The sequence below is a fragment of the Nilaparvata lugens genome, chromosome 11, assembly GCF_014356525.2.
Source record: "Nilaparvata lugens isolate BPH chromosome 11, ASM1435652v1, whole genome shotgun sequence".
Classification (NCBI taxonomy): Eukaryota; Metazoa; Arthropoda; class Insecta; order Hemiptera; family Delphacidae; genus Nilaparvata; species Nilaparvata lugens.
In genome coordinates, this window is record NC_052514.1 from 809,763 (window position 1) to 833,822 (window position 24,060).

The 24,060-nt window shown below is 36.9% G+C and overlaps 1 protein-coding gene across 4 annotated transcripts in view; it reads right to left on the minus strand.

Moving 5' to 3' along the window:
* LOC111050644 (eukaryotic translation initiation factor 5) overlaps positions 1 to 24,060 on the minus strand; it is a 96,956-nt gene that overhangs the window by 15,174 nt on the left and 57,722 nt on the right. For 3 of the 4 annotated variants that reach the window (XM_039437370.1, XM_039437371.1, XM_039437373.1), the window contains 5 exons: positions 17,924 to 18,041; positions 11,088 to 11,658; positions 4,406 to 4,711; positions 2,205 to 2,329; positions 1,223 to 1,420 (listed from right to left, as the gene is read on the minus strand). In XM_039437370.1, coding sequence (XP_039293304.1) covers positions 1,223 to 1,420; positions 2,205 to 2,329; positions 4,406 to 4,711; positions 11,088 to 11,247 — 789 coding nt within the window. In that variant the 5' untranslated portion in view covers positions 11,248 to 11,658; positions 17,924 to 18,041. Of the gene's footprint in view, positions 1 to 1,222; positions 1,421 to 2,204; positions 2,330 to 4,405; positions 4,712 to 11,087; positions 11,659 to 17,923; positions 18,042 to 18,896; positions 19,350 to 24,060 lie in introns of those variants that run through there. The other variant, XM_039437372.1, reaches the window with a different exon arrangement.

Here is a 24,060-nt window from a genome sequence, read left to right on the forward strand (position 1 = left end):
CTCTTCGAAACAGTTGTTAACTGGCAACTAAATTAATAATTTTGTTAGGTTGGCATTAAGTTGAGTTGACTTTGTTAGGTTGACACCAAGTTGAAGATTTAAATGCATTTATCGCGGAAAAATTGATTGGGCACTGCTACTTCAATCCTGGGAATATTATATTACTAGCCGTCAGGCTCGCTTCGCTCGCCATATCCGTTTAGCCAGACGTATATCCGTTTAGCCAGTCCTAACATATGATAAAAATGCTCAAATGAAAAAAAACAGGCGAGCGGAGCGAGCCTGCTGATCTCATTCTTGGACGATCCAGTCGGGGGCCCAGGGGGCGGAGCCCCCTGGCTAGACGGATATGGCGAGCGAAGCGAGCCTGACGGCTAGTATACCTATACAATGCGGATCGTACATCAAATAGATCAAATCTAATCGTCCGATGCGTGCTGTCCGTCCGATGACGATCTGTGTGCGCTTACCTTAATTCAGCCAGTTACCAATAACTTATGTGTTTACCTGATGTCTTAAGGTGCGTACAGACTTTCGCTCTGCTCCGCAACCGAACGTCACTCCAGCAGAGCGATTGATGATCGACCGGCGAGCAACAGTGGTTCGACCGGGGAACGCGAGAAGATCTAACATCTTCCGTAACGTTCATGATGGGTGCGTGGGCGGAGCGACTGTGGTTCGATGGTGGTACGAGGGAGGAGCGTGCTCGGTGCAGGTTGGAAGCGCGAATATGTGTACGCAGCTTAACACACACATCGATTTTTGGACCTACGATTTTCTGCCGTCCTTATAAATTCACCAGATTCAATGGAACTTGACAAACACATGATCAAATTATATGTTTGTCAAGTAATGTTCAATCTAATAGAATTTATAAGGGCAGTAAAAATCATACCTACAAAAATCTATGTGTGTGCAACTGGCTTTAATATGGAGCCAGTAGGTAAACAACAGATAATGGTCTCCTTCACAAACGATGGAATATTATTTCTTTAGCAAGAAAATATAAGAAACGTAATGTATGGAGACAACAGGTTAACACATAAGTTATTGGTCTCCACAAACGATCAAATACAAACTTGTTTAGCAACAAAGTGAACATGTCTTCACAGACGATAAAATACAAACTTGTTTAACAACAAAGTGTACATTAAGTATCGTTGCTGAACATAACCTAACCTAACACATCGTGAACATGTGAGAATGTGTATTATTGTGTTACCTGTGGATCTTTGCTGCTGCACTTCGCCTTGACGGCCGTGTAGAATATGTCCATGCGTTCCTTCTCCGACTTCTCCAGGTCGTCAGAGATGGTGAGACCCTTGGCTCCGTCCGTCAGATCCTGGAGGCGAGCGCGCACAGCCTCCTCAGACACGTCCACCGCCCAGTCAAGGTCTTCCTCAGTCTCCTTGGGGGCCACCTACAAACAACATCCATCAATCATTCACAATTACACAACTTCTAGAATAAACACCACAAGGTTTAGACCCAACACTTCCAATTCTAATTTATACAACAGTCCAAATGAAGCTATAGTGAGGTCCACGTTATAATGGCAGTGAAGATAGGAGAAAAACGTTGCCAAGTCTCTCCATTTTGCCACTGAGTGTACACTGCTGTTACTCAATTCATCCCATTAAATTTGATCTAATAATAATTATCATTCCCTTGATAAAATAATCAATTTAATGTCAAATTAATCAAGAAAATTTTTTTTCATAATTTGATTCAAATATTTGTTTTCATAACTGAGATCAAATTTTTATTTGTATACAAACCTGAAATGGCGGCTAATTTAAAAAGCTGTGATACACCAATCTGAATTTCAAAACAACAGAAATTAAGTTATTTGGTAGGTATTCTATTCCAATTTCTTTTAAAAATTATATAAAAATGGAAATCCTATTTCAAATAAGTAATTTCAATTGAAATAACCTTTCAATATTATTTATACCGGTACGAGTAGGTCTAACCTATACGTGTAGGCTAACTGAAGTATAACAGTACTAACAGTATTATATCTACAACAGTCTCCAATATATTGAGGGGTTCCCATACGACTCACTCTAAATATCTCGAAAGCTAAGGTCGATATAGGAAAATGCTACTGGACAACATTTTGGCTGCTAATTTCATGTAGAATCAATGATGTTTGGCTGTTACACCTTCGAGGGACAACACTCTGTGTATGTTATGTTTGTTACCTTTTGGGGCGCGTCCACAATGAGATCAGGCTCCTCCTCGGATCGCGGCGACCCTGAGCGCGCGTCTCCGTTCGTCTCGCCGTTCTTCTTGCGCTTGCCACGTTTGCCTTCCGTCAGAGACGAGCCTACCACAAACAAACAAACCAGTTAGTTCCACTTCAATCCAAAACAAATGAAAGAGTAGAGAATAAGACCCAGAACTAGCCTAAGAGAACAATAAACAGGAAGAGGTGCCTTTTCATCTGGGTTGTTTTGTATGGAATTCAAAATTCAAAAAGGCGGATTCCTACCTTCGCACACAAGAGTGACAGTGAAAATATAATTCCCATAAGTTCTGATGGTATTATTCACACTTATTCGGCCAGGCTGATCCAATTAGAACTCGTGGGAATTATATGATCACTGTCACAGTTGAGTGCGAATGGGAACGCGCCAACCAAGCTCCCCGTCAGCGGAGCTCCTTTTAAACCCACTTTCGAGGGGATTGGTTGACGGCGTCAACTTAGCTCCTGAGAGAGGTCCCGACAACGCTCCAAGACGTCCCGACAACCAAGCTCTTCGCACGCTCACGTTTGAGTGCCGGAGTTTTCGCGAGTAAACTGACATATTTTTATGCACTTACTCAATGGATTTTGGAACAGTCCTCAAATCACGCCTGGTTTCCCAGTCATTCATTGCTTTTTGATTAGTTACATCACATTTTTCAAGAACCAATAGTTCAATCATAAAGAGGTTCAGCTTAAGGTGCGTACAGATTTACGCGCCGCGAACATGAGCAATTCACTTTTAATCAGCTGATTACCAAGCTTTTTATATCTGTATCTTACCGTTTCTGTAAAAATACAGATATAGTCAGCTGATTAAAAGTGAATTGCTCATGTTCGCGGCTCTTATATCTGTACGCACCTTTAGGTATTGGTTCATATTTTCATGTTATGTTCTTATTAAAAAGAAACCACCTGGTCTTCCCCGTTCCCCGGAAATTGTAGACAGAGTCAAAACGGCAGTTGTTACTAGTCCTAGACGATCGACTCGACGACACTGACTCGGTCTACATTTTCAGGAGTACGAACTGAACGGGAAAGACCAGGTGGTTTCTTTTTCATCACAGAACTAGTACTCCTAAACGCTGCAACCCATCGGAGTACAGTATTTCGATCGGGCATTGCACCTCGACGCCCTACTCTAAAATATTGACGAAAAAGCGTTGCACTGTGACTACAGATTAATTGTTTCTAAAAAAAAACTGCTCAACAGCAAACACACGATGTTGTACGTTCCAACGCTCATAGCATCTGAAATGGCATAGTATGGGTCGTCTGCCAACATTCGTTCCAGGGCAATACCATAGAGAAACAATAGCATAAGTAGATATCCCATGGCATAGGGCGTTTATGTCGCAACTTTTACTGTTATCCCAAGCTGATAGTTCACGTAGTTCTTTCCTATGCAGCTGTGTGACGCTGGTAGTCTCTCAAATTGTGCCGTTCATACACTCTCACCCCAACAAAGCAGTAAAAATTGACAATAATCGACAGTAATCGGCTTGAGATAACAGTAAAAGTTGTGACATAAATTCCCTATACCATGGGATATCTACTTACGCTATTGTTTCTTTATGGCAATACCCTCTCTCGTTGACGAGTACTGGCTGTTCGAAAAACATGCGTTTCCTCTGCACAACCCTGTACAAGTTATGCTTAGATTTCAAGCTGTCAGAATCATTATAATTATCAAAGTCCTCGATCTAAGTTCATAATTCTCGTTTCAAGTTCTCTGAATAATAAAGACTCATTCAAGTCACTATGAGGTCATGCTTTCAAATGATAATGATGATGAGAAAGGAGAAATGGAAGAAGAAATTTATTCATCCATCCATTGTACAAAATACTACAATCATAGAATAATTATGACTTGAAGGAAAAACTAGGCTGAGCCTGTACTATTTCTCTCCAAAAATTTTAATAAAAAGTTAATGTTGTCCAAAGGTTGAGGTTATGATATCACACACTGCTTCGTCGCTTGATTTTTGGTCCAGGAATAATGATTTGAAGATTTAGAATTTTGAAGGTTGACATGATACTACAAATGAATCACGGAATGTATCACAATGAATAAAAAAATTAAGAAAGATTGCAGTTATTTGAAAAAATTTGAATACAAGAAGAAAAAGAGAAAGTGTGAACAATGTGTAGGCCTACCTTGAGCGGCCGGATTGAGGTTGGGCGGATTCTTGAGTATGAACGTGTTGAGCTTGTGATTGAACTCGAGCGGGCCGTGGAAGCCGCACGCCTTGCAGCCCTGACTGATGGTGCCCTTCTTGGTGCTGACAATCAGGTCGGTCTCGGGGTTGTCGCAGCTCGGGCACAGCACAAACTTCTTGATGAAACCGTCCAGTAGGTCCTGCAGTTTGGCCGCGTCGTGCGACCCGTTCACGATGAACCGGTCGTTCTTGAAGTCGAACTGCGTCTGCGCGCCCAGTTCGCAGCCAAAGTACTTGGTCGGATCTACAACAAAACAATTCAAATGAAAATTAAAATTACTGAGATATTGCAAATGCTGATGAGTTAATAATTATTATCAAACGAAGATTCAAATTAAATGCTTTTGCAGTAGCATTGAGATATTGCAAATGCTGATGAATTAATAATGATTATTAAACGAAGATTCAAATTAAATGCTTTTGCAGTAGCATAAGGCTCAACTCACACAACCTCGACTCAAATCGTACGACTCCAGTCGAGGATACTCCAATATCTCGACCTCACGACTTTTTTACTCATTGGCCCATATGAATAAAACCAGAGCAAATGCTCATGAGCAAGAGCATGGAGCATAAGGTTTTGCTCATGAGCAAAAGGTAGAAGCAAAAGCATTTGCTCATTTTTATATGAATAAGCTTTACCTTATACTCTTACCTTATGCTCCTGAACTCTGGAGCAAATGCTCACGTATTTTAAAGATTTTCCATCAGCTGATTCGCTTTTGTAGCCTTACTTTGTTTTTATAGCTCACGGAAGCGCTAAATATGCAAATAGAGTGCACCGCTTGTGTTTGTGTCGTCTGCTCTGTTTTCTATTTACGAATAGAGTTTTAGGTTAGTTGAGTTTAGAATTTTGAAAGAATAGCGTGAAAAAATGTCATCTCTATAATAATCTTCAGCATATTCTTATAATATCAATAGCCTTCTTATAATCGTCTACACTCTCATCTTCTTAAATGCCTATTTCTTATTTTGTGATGGCTATCTTTATAACAGGTAGTTTCTTAGGTATTCAGGTAGGTTATATAACAGGTAGGTATCTTTTGTATTCATTCTTTTGTAGGGATAATGGTGATATATATCATGGTTGAATCTAAAAAGAGTTTTATAGTTCTCAACTATTGGTTGTGATGGTATCTGATATAGTTTCCTTTTCCTCATACGAATTAGTTGAGCCATTTTACTATGAGCAAAAGGTGATAAGCTGCTCTAGACTAGACTCGCCTTTTTTGAAGCATTTGCTTCAAAAGTTGAGCAAATGCTCCAGTTTATTCATACAATTTTGAGCAAAAGCTTTTACTTTTGAGCAAATGTTCAAACTATTTTTTTGATGAGCATGAGCAAAAGGTTTTGCTCACGTTTATATTCATAGAAAATGAAACAAATGCTCCATATTTTAGAAGTATAAGCAAATGCTCAACTTTATTCATATGGTCCATTGTCTCTACTTCAGTTTCATGCTTTGGTAGAGAGTTAGTGGGGAGGATATTTTTAATATTCTTTCCGAGGAATGGACATTGATATGTCCAAAGCTCCGCCAATTTATGTAGATGCATAACAATATAATTATTATCTATAGTTATTATATTACAAATTGCTTCTTCATATCATATACAGTTCAATAATTATTTTCTTAGTCTATATTATGTAAATTCATCTATAATTCTGCTGTATTGTAAGCTATTGTATATAAGTGTATAAGCCAGTATATATTGTAATCTACATAAATAAAGTACTCAATCAATCAATCAATCAATCAATGCTACTCCATTTTCTAACCTTACTTTATTAGAAATATGAGATCTAATTCGTCACTACTTAGCATGTTACTAATTTTATAATAATTATTATGAATCTATTGTCTTATCTAATTCTTATAAAATTATACTCACTTTCACGGTACTACGCAACTCAAGTCGAGGCTCGACCAACATGTCGAGTCGACGCTCGACTCAGTCTCACAGTCGTGAGGTCGCAGAGATTATAATCGACTGGTCTGAGTGTCACCATTTGAAAACACTTGATGCGTCGAAAAGAGACTAGAGTCGCAGTCACTTCTCGACTTGAGTCGTGACAAGACTTCGGGGTGATTTACAGCATTTAATTTGGATACACAATACTTTGAGAAAAGTGATTGTACAGTTCATATCAGTGAGTAGAAGTCTGATTATGACTTCAACAATGGTTCAGAACTGTGAATTAATCTAGCACAGTAATTTTGCCAACTGTTCAAAGTCAAGTAAATCATCACTTTGCCCAGGTCTCAACGTGCATACCTTTTCAACTATTTATTATTCCGTTCATGCTATCATCAAATTAGTAATAGAATCAACTAGGCTTTCTTAACTCGAATGAACACAGAAATAATAGAAAATATCGTTCGAGATGAAGAAGGTAAAATATACAAATAATGTACAGTTCATATCAGTGAGTAGAAGTCTGATATAACTTCAACAATGGTTCAGAACTTTAGATTAATTTAGCACATTAATTTTGCCAACTGTTCAAAGTTAAGTTAATCAACACTTTGCCCAGGTCTCAATGTGCACATTTTCTCAGTACCTCAATTAAATAGTCTTGATAATAATTATCATGACAATCATTGTCATGCATTGAAACGAGAATAAAAGAGTATATTAATCATTCAATTTCAAAAAATGCCAACATTTATGAACAATTATCAAACATTATTTCATGCAGTCCAAGAATAATTCTTAACACGAGGAAAAATCAATTGAGCAGATGTACAGTTCATATCAGTGAGTAGAAGTCTGATAATAACTTCAACAATGGTTCAGAACTGTAGATTAATCTAGCACAGTAATTTCGCCAACTGTTCAAAGCCAAGTTAATCAACACTTTGCCCAGGTCTCAACGTGCATACTTTTTCAACTCTATATTCTGTTCATGCTATCATCAAATTAGACCTAGAATCAACTAGGCTTCTTGACTCATTCAATATACGAATGAAAACACAGAAATAGATAGTAGAAAATATCGTTCCAGATGAAGAAGGTAGAGTAAACAGATGTACAGTTCATATCAGTGAGTAGAAGTCTGATGATAACTTCAACAATGGTTCAGAACTGTGAATTAATCTAGCACAGTAATTTTGCCAACTGTTCAAAGTCAAGTTAATCAACACTTTGCTCAGGTCTCAATGTGCATAATTTTTCAATTCCATATTCTATTCATGCTATCATAAAATTAGAATCAACTAGGCTTCTTGACTCATTCAATATACGAATGAAAACACAGAAATAGATAGTAGAAAATATCGTTCCAGATGAAGAAGGTAGAGTAAACAAATGTACAGTTCATATCAGTGAGTAGAAGTCTGATGATAACTTCAACAATGGTTCAGAACTGTGAATTAATCTAGCACAGTAATTTTGCCAACTGTTCAAAGTCAAGTTAATCAACACTTTGCTCAGGTCTCAATGTGCATAATTTTTCAATTCCATATTCTGTTCATGCTATCATAAAATTAGAACTAGAATCAACTACCTACTTGACTCATTCAACATTCGAATGTAATCACAAAAATAGGTTGTAGGTAATATCATCAAAAAAGAAGATAGGAAAATCTGGTGTGGTACACTCACACAACTTTCCTTGCTCATTGAACTGTAATCCTCATTCTTAATAATTTAGGGGAATAACATAATGCCCATTGGCGGCTAATATTTAAAACTACGATCATACTATTGTATATAATTATTATATTGTTTTCAGAGTACACTTTCCTTTGTTTCAATAATTTATTGTGAAATTTGATGATTTTTTTAAAGTCGTCAAAACAGCTGTTCTACAAATAAAATATCGACTATGTTTTCTTTTGAATAAACTGCTCTACCTACCTACCTCACGCACGAGAAGGAGGCTACAAAGTCAATTTATCAAGGATGGGGTGGACCCCCTGTTAGTTTCTCAGGAAGGAGACTCATGCCAATTAATAAAGCTGATAAATAACTATACAGGGTATAAATTTGAAAAAATCTGTCAAGTCATTTTTGAGAAAATCGTGATAGAAATTCAACAAAATCATTTTTCTGAAGAATATTACGGAGCTCCTGCAATTTTCCCAGAAATGAGACTCATGACAGTTGATAGGGCTCATAAATAGCTATCTAGGGTATAAATTTGAAGAAAATCGTTAGAGCCGTTTTCGAGAAAACCGTGAAAAACATGTTTTTTTTAGCAATTATCCGCCTTTTTTAATTGAATTTTATTGAATTTCTTATTGTCGGATCCTCATGGTATAAGGACCTAAAGTTTAAAATTGCAAGTCAATCGGTTTATTGGGAATAGAGTTATCGTGTTCACAGACACACACACACACACAGACCAACACCCAAAAATCATGTTATTGGACTCAGGGAAACTTGAAACGTATAGAAAACATTAAATTAGGGTACATTAATTTTTTTTGGAAAGCAATACTTTCCTTACCTATAGGGCAAGGAAAGTAAAAAACAAATGTACAGTTCATATCAGTGAGTAGAAGTCTGATTATAACTTCAACAATGGTTCAGAACTGTATATTAATCTAGCACAGTAATTTTGCCAACTGTTCAAAGCCAAGTTAATCAACACTTTGACCAGGTCTCAATGTGCATACTTTTTCAACCCTATATTCTATTATAATCAAATTAGTATCAGCTAGGCTTCTTGAGTCATTCAAAATACGAAAACACTGAAATAGGTTGTATGAAATATCATAAAAAATGAAGACGATAGAATAAACAAATGTACAGTTCATATCAGTGAGTAAAAGTCTCACTTTCTCAGTAACTTAAGTAAATACTCTTGATAATTTTCATGTATTGAAACCAGAATATAAGAGTATATTAATGATTCAATTTCAAAATATGCCATACTACAAGAAGGTGGTAGAAGCTAATGTACAGTTCATATCAGTGAGTAGAAGTCTGATAATAACTTCAACAATGGTTCAGAACTATGAATTAATCTAGCACAGTAATTTTGCCAACTGTTCAAAGTCAAGTTAATCAACACTTTGCCCAGGTCTCAATGTGCAAATTCTTGTATGTTTACAAAGATTTGTAAGTTTCTGGCTAATAAACTTCATTATATTATTCATTGGCATTAGTCTGCAACCAAATTGATTGCATTCATCTCTTGCAGCACCTCTTTACATATGACAATTTCATCGTGTTGTTTGTAGATAATGCAAGAAATATGAATAAAACAAAAAATAACATGTATATTTTCCCAGGTATCAAATGTATGCATTGCACAATGATGAGACAGAAGCTGAACACTTGATTTGTCAAAGAACGGTTTTGGTCCACTGACCAAGACTTTCAATTGCTTCCTCTCCTGTCTCATCATTTGTCTGAAGCCACCACATACCGATTCGACATTTTTAGAGAAAACGTTTTGTCGAGGAATATTTTGTCTATAGTTGGGTCCACCTTATAATGGCAGTGAAGAAAGATAGGAGGCAGCGTTGCCAATTCTCTGCCTTGCCACTGACTTCCACGGAGAATAGCTGATACCAGCCTATCTGATGCACTATCAACTGTTCATTTTTTTTTTAAAAAATCAATTATATTTCATCCGTTAAGGTAATATAGTTTTCAATGATAAATTTCATAATTGAGATTAAATATTTTGTTGATTATTATACTTCTAGATTGTTGAAGGACGATGTAGCAATGTTTCTGAGCTTGAAAAGGATCTGCTTTGTCGAATGATAGACAAGGATAGCAAGACCAATGATAATCAAATACTGCCATTATAACGTGAACTTCACTATTATCAGTGTGCGGCAAGCCAAAGATTACTGACCAACTATGAATCTATATATATATATATATATATATATATATATATATATATATATATATATATATATATATATATATAAAAGCGAAATGGCACTCACTCACTGACTGACTGACTGACTGACTAACTCACTCACTCACTCACTCACTCACTCACTCGCAGTACTAAAAATCTACCGGACCAAAAACGTTCAAATTTGGTAGGTATGTTCAGTTGGCCCTTTAGAGGCGCACTAAGAAATCTTTTGGCAATATTTTAACTCTAAGGGTTGTTTTTAAGGGTTTAAAATTCGTCTTTTAGCATGTATATTCTTCTTCTCCCAATCTCTTAATTATAATTGAAATTTTCATATCATATGTTACTATAGAACTATAATCTAGACTAGATAGAGTACCTCTTCGAAACAGTTGTTAACTGGCAACTAAATTAATAATTTTGTCAGGTTTGCATTAAGTTGAGTTTGACTTTGTTAGGTTGGCACCAAGTTGAAGATTTAAATGCATTTATCGCAGAAAAATTGATTGGGCACTGCTACTTCAATCCTGGGAATATTATATTACTAGCCGTCAGGCTTGCTTCGCTTGCCATATCCGTTTAGCCAGACGTAGTCTGGCCCCCGACTGGATTGTCCTAACATATGATAAAAATGCTCAAATGAAAAATTCAGGGGAGCGAAGCGAGCCTGCTGATTTCATTCTTGGCCGATCCAGTCGGGGGTCCAGGGGGCGGAGCCCCCTGGCTAGACGGACATGGCGAGCGAAGCGAGTGACTGAATATTTTAGTAACAAATACTGTAGTGAAATACTCACAAGTAGCCGGCCGGCCGATCGCCTTAGCCACCTCGGCCATATTGACAATGACCGTTTTGATGCCGTTTCCTTTGCCCTCCACTTTGGCCATGAGGCGGGGCATTTTGTAGCGATAGAACGCATCCGACACGTTCCGCTTCACGTTCACCGTGTTCTCCATCTTGTCGCTGCTCTGCTCCTATTAGATCGATTTCCTTGTTGCCGATTTCCGCTTCTTCTTCAGTCGCCGGTCTTGCGAGAGGTATTTCAGTGTCAGAGACGACGCAATTGTTGCAATTTTCGTTGAAATTTTTATCAACAACAAAAAACGGCGGTGCCACCCCTACTGCTGGTAGGGCGCTGGTGAACAGTTTTCGAGTGAGAGGAGGAGGAGGGAAGTATGTTGTTTTCAAGTGAGTACAAGTGAGAGAGAGGAGAAGGAAGAGGAGGATAAGGAGGAGCGGGAGGAGGACGTTTGTCAATGACGCTGGTAGCAATGGTTTTGTACGATTTAACTAGTTGCAACTTCCACAGTCACGTTTCTCTAAACGGCTGCGATTTCCTGTGCCGATTACTTGAAAATTTTGATGTCCTGCAACACACAAAGCAACGGCATATCGTTAATAACTTCAGCACAGTTACTAACTAGCATCGTAATATATAACAATGCCAACAAGCCACAATAAATAATATCGTTAACAACAACAGTAAATCTTTAATAACTTCATACAATACTCCATTATTCAACTGTAACACCTCAAAATCAACTGGTTTCTTGAACTCCTCTGTAGCATATCCTTACTATTTAGTGATTACTGATCATTACTGGTGGAATTTTATTTAATTTTATCAACTTTTACACAGTATAATCCATTAGCCCATTATTTTATTTATTCTTATTGGCAGAGAGATACTTTTGGATGTTCTGCCTTGCCCTATTACCAAATGTCATTTCCAAAAAGAGTTTATAGGATACTATGTATTGGTTTCTTTATGTTTTCTCACTAAACATTTGCACTTTGACTTCCTGAGTTTTCATTTCATCAAGTTTAAAAACATTAAAACTCATTCCTAAACACAAATTCAAATTTGAAAAGCAAACAAATATAAAATTTTGATGATAATATTGAACTGAAAATTTCACATTACGAATTTTTCATGGGTAAAATTAGCCCATTTGGTAATGTGTACTTCATTGCACAGTTTATCCCCTAGTAAGGGTTCAACAAATTCTCATCCAATAGCCAATGTTTAATGGATTGATAATAATCTACAACGAAAATATAACACCTTCCAAACCGTTTTACAAATCTATTAGCCCAAGAGTCTAATTCATAAAAAGTTGTATGCTAAATTTAGTACTGTAAAGCTGAGTTTACTCCAAAGTTATTAACAAAATGTTGATAGCTTAATCCTTACAGATTCTATTAGATTGAACATAACTTATCATACACATGATGATCATATGTGTTTGTCAAGTTCCGTTCAATTTAATAGAATCTATAAGGATTAAGTTATTAACATTTTGTTGATATAGATTAGGAATAGCAGTGGCCCAAGGGTGCTTCCCTGGACTACCCCATACTCAACATTCTCTTTATCACTATTTTCACCATTTATGCAAACTGATTGCTGTCGATTGTGAAAGTAACTCTTAAACCATCGGAGAGAGATATTTTTTATCCCCAATGATTCAAGTTTTTTTATTAAAATTCTCCTGTCAACTGTATCAAAGACTTTTGCCAAGTCCAAAAAGGTATCAGTACTTTTCTTCTTGATTTAATACTACTTGAGATAGCCCTAGACATATTGAAAAGAGTATCAGATGTATTTTTGGACTTTTGAAAACCACACTGTGAGTTGGAGATGAGATTGTACTCGTTTAAATACTTAGTCAGTTGTATTTTTATACACTTTTCGATTATTTTAGATAATGTTGCCAACAAAGAAATAGGTCTGTCATTGGAGAATATGCCTTTGGGGCCTGATTTATAAATAGGTATTACTCTGGCTGTTTTGAGAGCGCAAGGAAAGTGTCCAACCAGAATGCTTAGATTGACTATATGTAGGATAGGATGTATTAATATGTCAATATTGTTTTTAATCACTCTAGTAGGGATTCCATCACAACTTAATATTCATCATTTCCATCACTTCCAGAATATTTATTCTTATTGGCAGAGAGATCCTTTTGGATGTTCTGCCTTGCCTTATTACCAAATGTCATTTCCAAAAAGAGTTTATAGGATACTATGTATTGGGTTCTTTATGTTTTCTCACTAAAAATTTGCACTTTGACTTCCTGAGTTTTCATTTCATCAAGTTTAAAAACATTAAAACTTATTCCTAAACACAAATTCAAATTTGAGAAGCAAACAAATATAAAATTTTGATGATAATATTGAACTGAAAATTTAACATTACAAATTTTTCCATGGGTAAAATTAGCCCATTTGGTGATGTGTACTTCATTGCACAGTTTATCCCCTATAAAAAAAATAGTAAGGGTTCAACAAGTTCTCATCCAATAGTCAATGTTTAATGGATTGATAATAATCTACAACGAAAATATAACACCTTCCAAACCGTTTTACAAATCAATTAGCCCAAGAGTCTAATTCATAAAAAGTTGTATGCTAAATTTAGTACTGTAAAGCTGAGTTTACTCCAAAGTTATTAACAAAATGTTGATAGCTTAATCCTTACAGATTCTATTAGATTGAACATAACTTATCATACACATGATGATCATATGTGTTTGTCAAGTTCCGTTCAATTTAATAGAATCTATAAGGATTAAGTTATTAACATTTTGTTGATAACTTTGGTGTTAACCCAGCTTAAGGCCCATGTTATACGAGCGCTAATGCCGTGGCGTTGGCTACGCTGAGCCAAGTTATACACAGCGTTGTTGGCGCGCACTATGAGATAACAGTAAAAGTTGCGACATAATCGCCCTATACCATGGGATATCTACTTATGCTATTGTTTCTCTATGATAATGATGAGACAGGAGCTAAAACACTTGATTAGTCGAAAAACGGTTTTGGTCCACTGACCATGACTTTCAATTGTTTCCTCTCCTGTCTCATCATTTGTCTGAAGCCACCACATACCGATTCGACATTTTTAGAGAAAACGTTTTGTCGAGGAATATTTTGCCTATAGTTGGGTCCACCTTTTAATGACAGTGAAGGAAGATAGGAGGCAGCGTTGCCAATTCTCTGCCTTGCCACTGACTTCCACGGAGAATAGCTGATACCAGCCTATCTGATGCACTATCAACTGTTCATTCTTTTTTTAAAAAATCAATTATATTTCATCCGTTAAGGTAATATAGTTTTCAATGATAAATTTCATAATCGAGATTAAATATTTTGTTGATTATTATACTTCTAGATTGTTGAAGGACGATGTAGCAATGTTTCTGAGCTTGAAAAGGATCTGCTTTGTCGAATGATAGACAAGGATAGCAAGACCAATGATAATCAAATACTGCCATTATAACGTGAACTTCACTATTAATCAGTGTGCGGCAAGCCAAAGATTACTGACCAACTATGAATCTATATATATATATATATAATATATATATATATATATAATATATATATATATAATATATATATATATATAAAAGCGAAATGGCACTCACTCACTGAATGACTGACTGACTGACTAACTGACTCACTCACTCACTCACTCACTCACTCGCAGTACTAAAAATCTACCGGACCAAAAACGTTCAAATTTGGAAGGTATGTTCAGTTGGCCCTTTAGAGGCGCACTAAGGAATCTTTTGGCAATATTTTAACTCTAAGGGTTGTTTTTAAGGGTTTAAAATTCGTCTTTTAGCATGTATATTCTTCTTCTCCCAATCTCTTAATTATAATTGAAATTTTCATATCATATGTTACTATAGAACTATAATCTAGACTAGATAGAGTACCTCTTCGAAACAGTTGTTAACTGGCAACTAAATTAATAATTGTGTCAGGTTGGCATTATGTTGAGTTTGACTTTGTTAGGTTGGCACCAAGTTGAAGATTTAAATGCATTTATCGCGGAAAAATTGATTGGGCACTGCTACTTCAATCCTGGGAATATTATATTACTAGCCGTCAGGCTTGCTTTGCTCGCCATATCCGTTTAGCCAGACGTTTAGTCTGGACCCCCGACTGGATCATCCTAACATATGATAAAAATGCTCAAATGGAAAATTCAGGGGAGCGAAGCGAGCCTGCTGATTTCATTCTTGGCCGATCCAGTCGGGGGTCCAGGGGGCGGAGCCCCCCTGGCTAGACGGACATGGCGAGCGAAGCGAGCCTGACGGCTAGTGACTGAATATTTTAGTAACAAATACTGTAGTGAAATACTCACAAGTAGCCGGCCGGCCGATCGCCTTAGCCACCTCGGCCATATTGACAATGACCGTTTTGATGCCGTTTCCTTTGCCCTCCACTTTGGCCATGAGGCGGGGCATTTTTGTAGCGATAGAACGCATCCGACACGTTCCGCTTCACGTTCACCGTGTTCTCCATCTTGCCGCTGCTGCTGCTGCTGCTCTGCTCCTATTAGATCGATTTCCTTGTTGCCGATTTCCGCTTCTTCTTCAGTCGCCGGTCTTGCGAGAGGTATTTCAGTGTCAGAGACGACGCAATTGTTGCAATTTTCGTTGAAATTTTTATCAACAACAAAAAACGGCGGTGCCACCCCTACTGCTGGTAGGGCGCTGGTGAACAGTTTTCGAGTGAGAGGAGGAGGAGGGAAGTATGTTGTTTTCAAGTGAGTACAAGTGAGAGAGAGGAGAAGGAAGAGGAGGATAAGGAGGAGCGGGAGGAGGACGTTTGTCAATGACGCTGGTAGCAATGGTTTTTGTACGATTTAACTAGTTGCAACTTCCACAGTCACGTTTCTCTAAACGGCTGCGATCCTGTGCCGATTACTTGAAAATTTTGATGTCCTGCAACACACAAAGCAACGGCATATCGTTAATAACTTCAGCACAGTTACTAACTAGCATCGTAATATATAACAATGCCAACAAGCCACAATAAATAATATCGTTAACAACAACAGTAAATCTTTAATAACTTCATACAATACTCCATTATTCAACTGTAACACCTCAAAATCAACTGGTTTCTTGAACTCCTCTGTAGCATATCCTTACTATTTAGTGATTACTGATCATTACTGATGGAATTTTATTTAATTTTATCAACTTTTACACAGTATAATCCATTAGCCCATTATTTTATTTTATTTATTCTTATTGGCCGAGAGATCCTTTTGGATGTTCTGCCTTGCATTATTACCCAATGTCATTTCCAAAAAGAGTAGTTTATAGGGTACTATGTATTGGGTTCTTTATGTTTTCTCACTAAAAATTTGCACTTTGACTTCCTGAGTTTTCATTTCATCAAGTTTAAAAACATTAAAACTCATTCCTAAACACAAATTCAAATTTGAAAAGCAAACAAATATAAAATTTTGATGATAATATTGAACTGAAAATTTCACATTACGAATTTTTCATGGGTAAAATTAGCCCATTTGGTAATGTGTACTTCATTGCACAGTTTATCCCCTAGTAAGGGTTCAACAAGTTCTCATCCAATAGCCAAAGTTTAATGGATTGATAATAATCTACAAATAAAATATAACACCTTCCAAACCGTTTTACAAATCTATTAGCCCCAGAGTCTAATTCATAAAAAGTTTTATGCTAAATTTAGTACTGTAAAGCTGAGTTTACACCAAAGTTATTAACAAAATGTTGATAGCTTAATCCTTACAGATTATATTAGATTGAACATAACTTATCATACACATGATGATCATATGTGTTTGTCAAGTTCCGTTCAATTTAATAGAATCTATAAGGATTAAGTTATTAACATTTTGTTGATAACTTTGGTGTAAACCCAGCTTAAGGCCCATGTTATACGAGCGCTAATGCCGTGGCGTTGGCTACGCTGAGCCACATTATACACATCGTTGTTGGCGCGCACTATGAGAGAACCATTGCCCAGTTAACGCGCGGCGCTAAAAACGTCGCGGCATTAGCGTTCGTATAACATGGACCTAAGGGAAAATACCACTACACTTTACACATATGAAATTATAACATCGTTTTTGTACTACTATGTCTATTGTATAGCAGTTTCGCACTATATTACAGGCTACAGGAAAGATATTTCTCTTGAAATTTAAAGGTGCGTACAGACTGTCGCTCTGCTCCGCAACCGAACGTCACTCCAGCAGAGCGATTGATGATCGACCGGCGAGCAACAGTGGTTCGACCGGGGAACGCGAGAAGATCTAACATCTTCCGTAACGTTCATGATGGGTGCGTGGGCGGAGCGACTGTGGTTCGATAGAGGTACGAGGGCGGTACGAGGGAGGAGCGTGCTCGGTGCGGGTTGGAAGAGCGTATATGTGTACGCAGCTCAAGATGTAGCATTTTTTGGCTACTTTACAGGCTAGTGAATCCATTTCTCTTGAAATCTATGATAAATATCTATCATAGTAACCAGTTCATGAATATTGTGTGAAGTTTTCGGTTCAAAATTTACCAGTTTTTTAGAAATTCAGATTTGTTGGGTAATTGTTTCAAATTCTCTGAGATGTAGTTATTCATGATATCTATTTTTGATTGAAGATTTGTTAGTTTTTCGAAGTGTGAATTGTTATTTTAATAAGTGATGGTAACATGACCTACAATTTAATTTGGACTGTAGTAACCATTTGAGAAGGGACAGTTTTGGGCATAAGCCTGTTGTGCCTTTTCCCATGAGTGTAATTAATAATATTGTACTTGACTGAATAAATAAATAAAGATTGCAGAAGCTCACCTATAACTGACGGGCCACTGATGCTTCAATGAAATCATACACCTAGAGACAAGGCCAGGGATTGGCTCTACAGCAGTATGGAAACTCCCAGACCTTCTTCTGGATAATGTTAATGTTTCTGCAACAAACAAACACAAACTTATGTTAATTATGTCACATTAAAGAATAATTGTAATAAAACAAAAACATATACACACACACACACACACAAAAATACAAAGAAAGAGCACATCAACGAATAACGAAATGTGAGCTAGAAAATAATAAAAAATAACATGTAAAAGATTCAAGACGGAGCCAGTAAAGATGTAAAGATCTAAACGGGCGTACAGACTTGTGCACCACGAACACGTGCATTGGTTTTCATCAGCTGATTATCTGATGATACTGTTCTGTATTATCATAGAGAAAAGTAGCATAGGAGGATATCCCATGATAAAGGGCGTTTATGTCGTCAATTTCAATGTTAACTCAAGCCGAAAATCCAAGTAGTTATTGTTCGTGAAGCTATGTGACGCTGGTAGTCTCTCATACTGTGCAATTCTTACACTCTCACTCAGCCAAAGCAGCAATAATAGACAGTAGTCGACAGTAATCGGAGTTAACATAAATCGGCTTGAAAATTGGAACATAAACGACTTATGCTGAAGATGGGATATCTTCTTATATTATCTGTTATCTATGGTATTATCAGCTAATTACCTCATCTGTACTGTTTCTGTACAAATGCCGATATGATAAGCTTGACGTCAGCTGATGGAAAGTGAAGTACAATTTTTTAGGATAGAGGATACAGTTAGTATGAAATACATGAGATACAGAATTGGATTAAATCAATTCCTGATTCGCAAAATAAATTGTAGCATATTTTACTGTCAAACTAACATTTTCCATAAGATAAACTTGCAAATAGTATCAGCAAAACATGACAAATTTTCCAAGAAAATCATTCGAAGCAGAATATCGAGCATACCTGGAGCTAGTAGCAGCATATGTTTTATGAGACGTTTTGATTATGACCTTGGGTTCAGTGGAAACTTGCACGACCAAGTTACTGACGACACAGAGCGGTGTGTAGAGGGGGGTGAAAACGTGTCAACGTTGGGAAACTCCAAGTTTCCCGGTCGCTTTTCACGCCCTATCTAAAGAAAACAAGGGAGAATTTTCCAAGAATGTTCTAGAACACGGGGTTAACGGCGCGCTGGCATTAATCGATATTCGTTGTTCAGTTCCACAAACCGAAGGAAACTAGTGAAGAAGGGTTGAATATTCAGGTGTTAAGTAGAGATCTAAGGATAAGATATATCTTGAGATTTGGAAAATTTGGAAAAAGGATAGAAATTTTGTAGAGCAGAGCTACAACACACACCGACTGTTTGGAACGCTGACAGCAGACTGAAGGCAAACGGCCGAGGGAAAAGAGTTGAGGGGGAAAATGTGGAAAGCCCAGGGCGAGAGGGGTGGTTGGAGCCCGGGCAGGGATTGATCGGGGAGTGCACAACTCTAGGGAAAGAGGGAACAGAGTGGGTGTTCAGGGATGGAGGGGGGAAATTAAGAACAACCCTTGCACAGAGGAAGCTCACACCTAGGATTGATACATGCGTTTCAAGGCTATTCACCCTGTTGCTGCAAAGTACTTGCTGAGGATTATGCAGCTCAAATGAGCTGTAGGCTTGTGCATCAATAATGAGACGGATTATGATTAAAATAATGAGCAAAGTATTTCTCCTTTTTCTGTTAAGGATGATACCCACATGAGCTCTTGGCTTGTGCATCAATAATGAACCAGATTATGATGAGAGATGTGCTATGTATTGGGAAATGAGCCGGATTTGGAAAGTGAGCATGGTTAGTGTGAATGTGTGAGTGATTGGTTGCTAATTTTTATTTCCTTCTTCTTTTTCTATTTTTCTACTTCTCCATAAATTAATAAATTATCAGATATTCATTCCTGCTCGCAGACGTAGAGTTTTGTACTCTCAGCAAGCAGTATTTTTCTATCCAAATTCACAAATTAGTCCTGGTTTAGCATGTTCGAATTCTTGTCTGAAGTTATTGTTTAATAAATTAGACTTTTATGTACTTTATAATATAACTTATTACTCTAATATTGTTAAGCTGTATGATTTTTTTCTCATAATTTGTAAATATTGTGAATTGGATTGAATAAAATTTGAATTTGAATTTGAATTATGTACTTCTCCTTTTTCTGTTAAGGATGATGCCCAAATGAGTTCTAGGCTAGTGCATCAATAGAGACGGATTATAAATTATAAATATGCAAAGTACTTCTCCTTTTCCTGCTGAGCATGATACCCAAATGAGCTCCAGGCTTGTGCATCAATAATGAACCAGATTATGATGAGAGGCGTGCTATGTACTTCTCCTTTTTCTGTTGAGGATGATACCCACATGAGCCCTAGGCTTGTGCATGGGTGATGAGTGGACCTACAGCTTTAGGTAGGTTCTGAACCACCGAGAAGCGATTTTCAAACTCATAAATAGTACAGTATTTAAAGGAGTTCTCTTTGAATTATATTCAAAGCAATATACATTAGAATTTGAACCACTACAGAAGAGTTAACATAGGGGTGTGATCACATTGAATGCGTATTATTCTTCTGTACAATTCAGTACCCCTACCATAGAGAAACAATAGCATAAGTAGATATCCCATGGAATAGGAACTTTTACTGTTGTCTCAGGCCGATTACTGTCGATTTTTACTGGATAAGAGTGTATGAACGGTACAATATGAGAGACTACCAGCGTCATAAAGCTTCAAAGGAAAGAACTACGTGGACTATCAGCTTGAGATAACAGTAAAATTTGCGACATAAAAGCCCTATACTTATGCTATTGTTTCTCAATGGTAATACTAATAAACATAGTAAAAACAATTCATAATTGGATCCATCAATGAATAGGAATAATACTATATACCTATCCTACAATATTGAATGAAGTGGAAAGTGGAAAATACTGAGAGAAGCTTTGATGAGATTTACACAAGCTAAATAGAATAGGTAACTAAATCCATTTTATGTAGCAGAATTTTTTTAGTATTTTCATCATTTTATTAACTCTACATTCTCAATCATTCAAGGTGATAGACAAACATTTCTAAATACAGCAGAATCACTCAAATACTGCACTCGTTTCAACAACAGAGATCAACAATAATTGTTGAGGTAATAATTGTTGAAATTATTTCTACCCCGAGATGAGCACAATACCAAGTAGGAATGATCGATCAGCTGATCCCGTCTAAAACTTCAGCTCAAGTGAGACTATAGTTGACTCAATCAACCATAATTTTCTATAAAGTACAACAAGATAACAACATATCTAGGAAAATTATTAATGCTGTGGGAAAAATTTGTGGTTCTCCTAGAAAATCAGACTCAATTCCCTGAAAACCACAGATCTCTCCGATGATCTTCTAGAGTTTGATGTTCTTCTAGAATAAATCACAAGGGTTGCTTCCCAATCCTCTGAGTTTTGTAAAAATTGGAAGTTCTCCTGGAAAACTAAACTCAATTCCCTGAAATGAAAACCACAGATCTGTCAAATAATCTTCCAGAGATTTGATGTTCTTCTAGAATAAATAGAAGGGTTGCTTCCCAATCCTCGTAAAAATTAGTAGTTCTCCTGGAAAATCAGACTAAAATTCCCTAAAAACCACAGATCTCCCAGATGATCTAAAGATTTGATGTTTTTCTAGAATAAATTACAAGGGTTGCTTCCCAATCCTCTGAGTTTTGTAGACAATAGTAGTTCTCCTGGAAAATTAAACTCAATTCCCAGGAAACCACAGATCTCCAGACGATTTTCTAGAGATCTAGATGATCCTGAAATCTTCTAGGGTTGCTTCCCTAGAAGGGAAGGGTTGTTTCCCAATCCTCTGCGTTTTGTAAAAATTAGAAGTTCTCCTGTAAAATCAGACTAAATTCCCTGCAAAACCACAGATCTTCTAGAGATCTGGATTATGATCTCTAAAATCTTCTAGGGTTGCTTCACAACTCTCTGAGTTTCCTGCTTGCAACAACAAGGCAATGTACAGAGACATTGCGCATATCAAGCACTGTAGCAAGGCATGCTCACCCACAAGTTCAACGTTTGTACAGAGCTTCACCCCCACCCTTCACCCGCCTACACTTGGGTCTTAATACCACCCTCTCACACAAGAGACAGAGACAGAGAGAGGCCGAGAGTGAGTGTGTGAGAGTGCGAGCTCCCTTCTCGCCCCTACCGTTGGGTCCTAATACCACCCTCCCACACAATAGTAGGGGGTGGAGGGTGCGCGAGAGAGAGTGAAAGAGAGTTGCTAGGGACCAAATAAAACGTCAGCACGCAGGCAGGCAGCCCATCGACCTGGCTGGCTCTCCTAACAACAATCAATAATATAATCTTCATCAGCAGAGCAGAGGCACTAGGCACAGCACTAACCTCCATGTGTCACAGCAGACAAAGACGTTGCTAAGGTGCTCACAATATACTTGACCGAGATAGTCGATAGGTTACAACAAGGATGGAACAACATCACAGTCAAATGTGTTACAAGTTATGTTGTACGACAAGTTACATTTGTATGAAACAAGTTGTATGTACAGTTAGTTTGAACACCTTCAAATATACGGGGTGTAGATTTATAACAACGATAAAGGATGGTACAACTTCACAACTACATGTATTAAGTTATGTTGTATAACAAGCTACATGAATTACAAGTTATGTTGTACAACAAACTACACATATTACAAGTTAAGTTGTACAACAAACTACCATGTAATACAATATATATTATGTTAAACAACAAACTACATGTATTACAAGTTGTGCGAAATCAATACACCTTCATGCACAACACAAGTGTATGAAACACGTTGGATGTACAGTACTTTCAACACCTTCAAATATATACAGAACTAGCAGGTAAACCGTACTCCGCTAGAGTCTAATAACAAACTTGAATAAAAAGAATAACGTTTAAAGTGATGTTATTAGATTAGATTATATTGATGTTATCAATTTATAAATTTATTCATTATAATTATTTTTTTATTCTAATTAGAAACTTAATGTTAGTCGGAACAGGCAATAGCCCAGTCCCTGTTTAAAAGAAGAAGAAGAAGACGAAGAAGAAGAAGAAGAAAGAAGAAGAAGAAGAAGAAGAAGAAGTTTACAGTTGATCTGACCACAGGAGGTCGTTAGATGAACCATATTGACCAATAATATTTCGTCGTTTGATTTCGATTATTCCGATTACCACTATTTGAGATGCATTGATAATGATAATTTTGAAGCATGTGTTGTGTTGGGATTCAAGATAATCAATCAGCATTCCTTGATTATTTCTCATAGAATTGCTTATCGAAGTATCCCTACCACTGTAAAGTTTCTCAGTAAATACCGTACGGTGAAACGTTGACCTTTATTTGTGACAGTACTTGAATTTGTAGTGCAGTACCGAGCACAGACTATAATTACTTGAAGTGATTGCTTTTGAAGTGGAAAGTCATTAATATTGCTGTTATTCTTGGTTGTTTCCGAATTGTTGTATGCTAATTACGTTGCCGTTATCAATTTCACTTGAAGCACTGCAATCATCTTTTCTGCAGTGAAGCACCTTTCTCTTCAAGTGTTTTGCTTAGATAAGCGAGCGATGCCTTTTAGGAAATCTTCATTAATGTATTGGTGAATGTCATCAGTTATGAGAAATTGAATAAAAATTCATAAATTTTTATTAACTTTCGTAATTGTTCTATACAAATTGACGAAGCAGTGTGGGATTTCATAAACTTAACCTTTGGACAACATAAACATTCTTTCCAAATTTTTGGAGAGAAATAGTACAGGCTCAGCCTAGTTTTTCCTCTAATGTCATAACTATATTATGATTATAGTGTTTTGTACAATGATGAATAAATAAATAACAAATACGTTTGTAAACGATGAGAGTTGTATTCTTTCTTGATAAGTATTTGAGTTGACTCCGAAATGGGGAGTCCAATCTTTCTAAGCGTCAATTATGGAGGTTGTAGCAATCAATTTCATTCTGAAAATATTTTATTACACTCATCGAAAAGGGCAATTTTCTCTCAACACATGATTTAAATTCCTTCCTGATTCTCAAT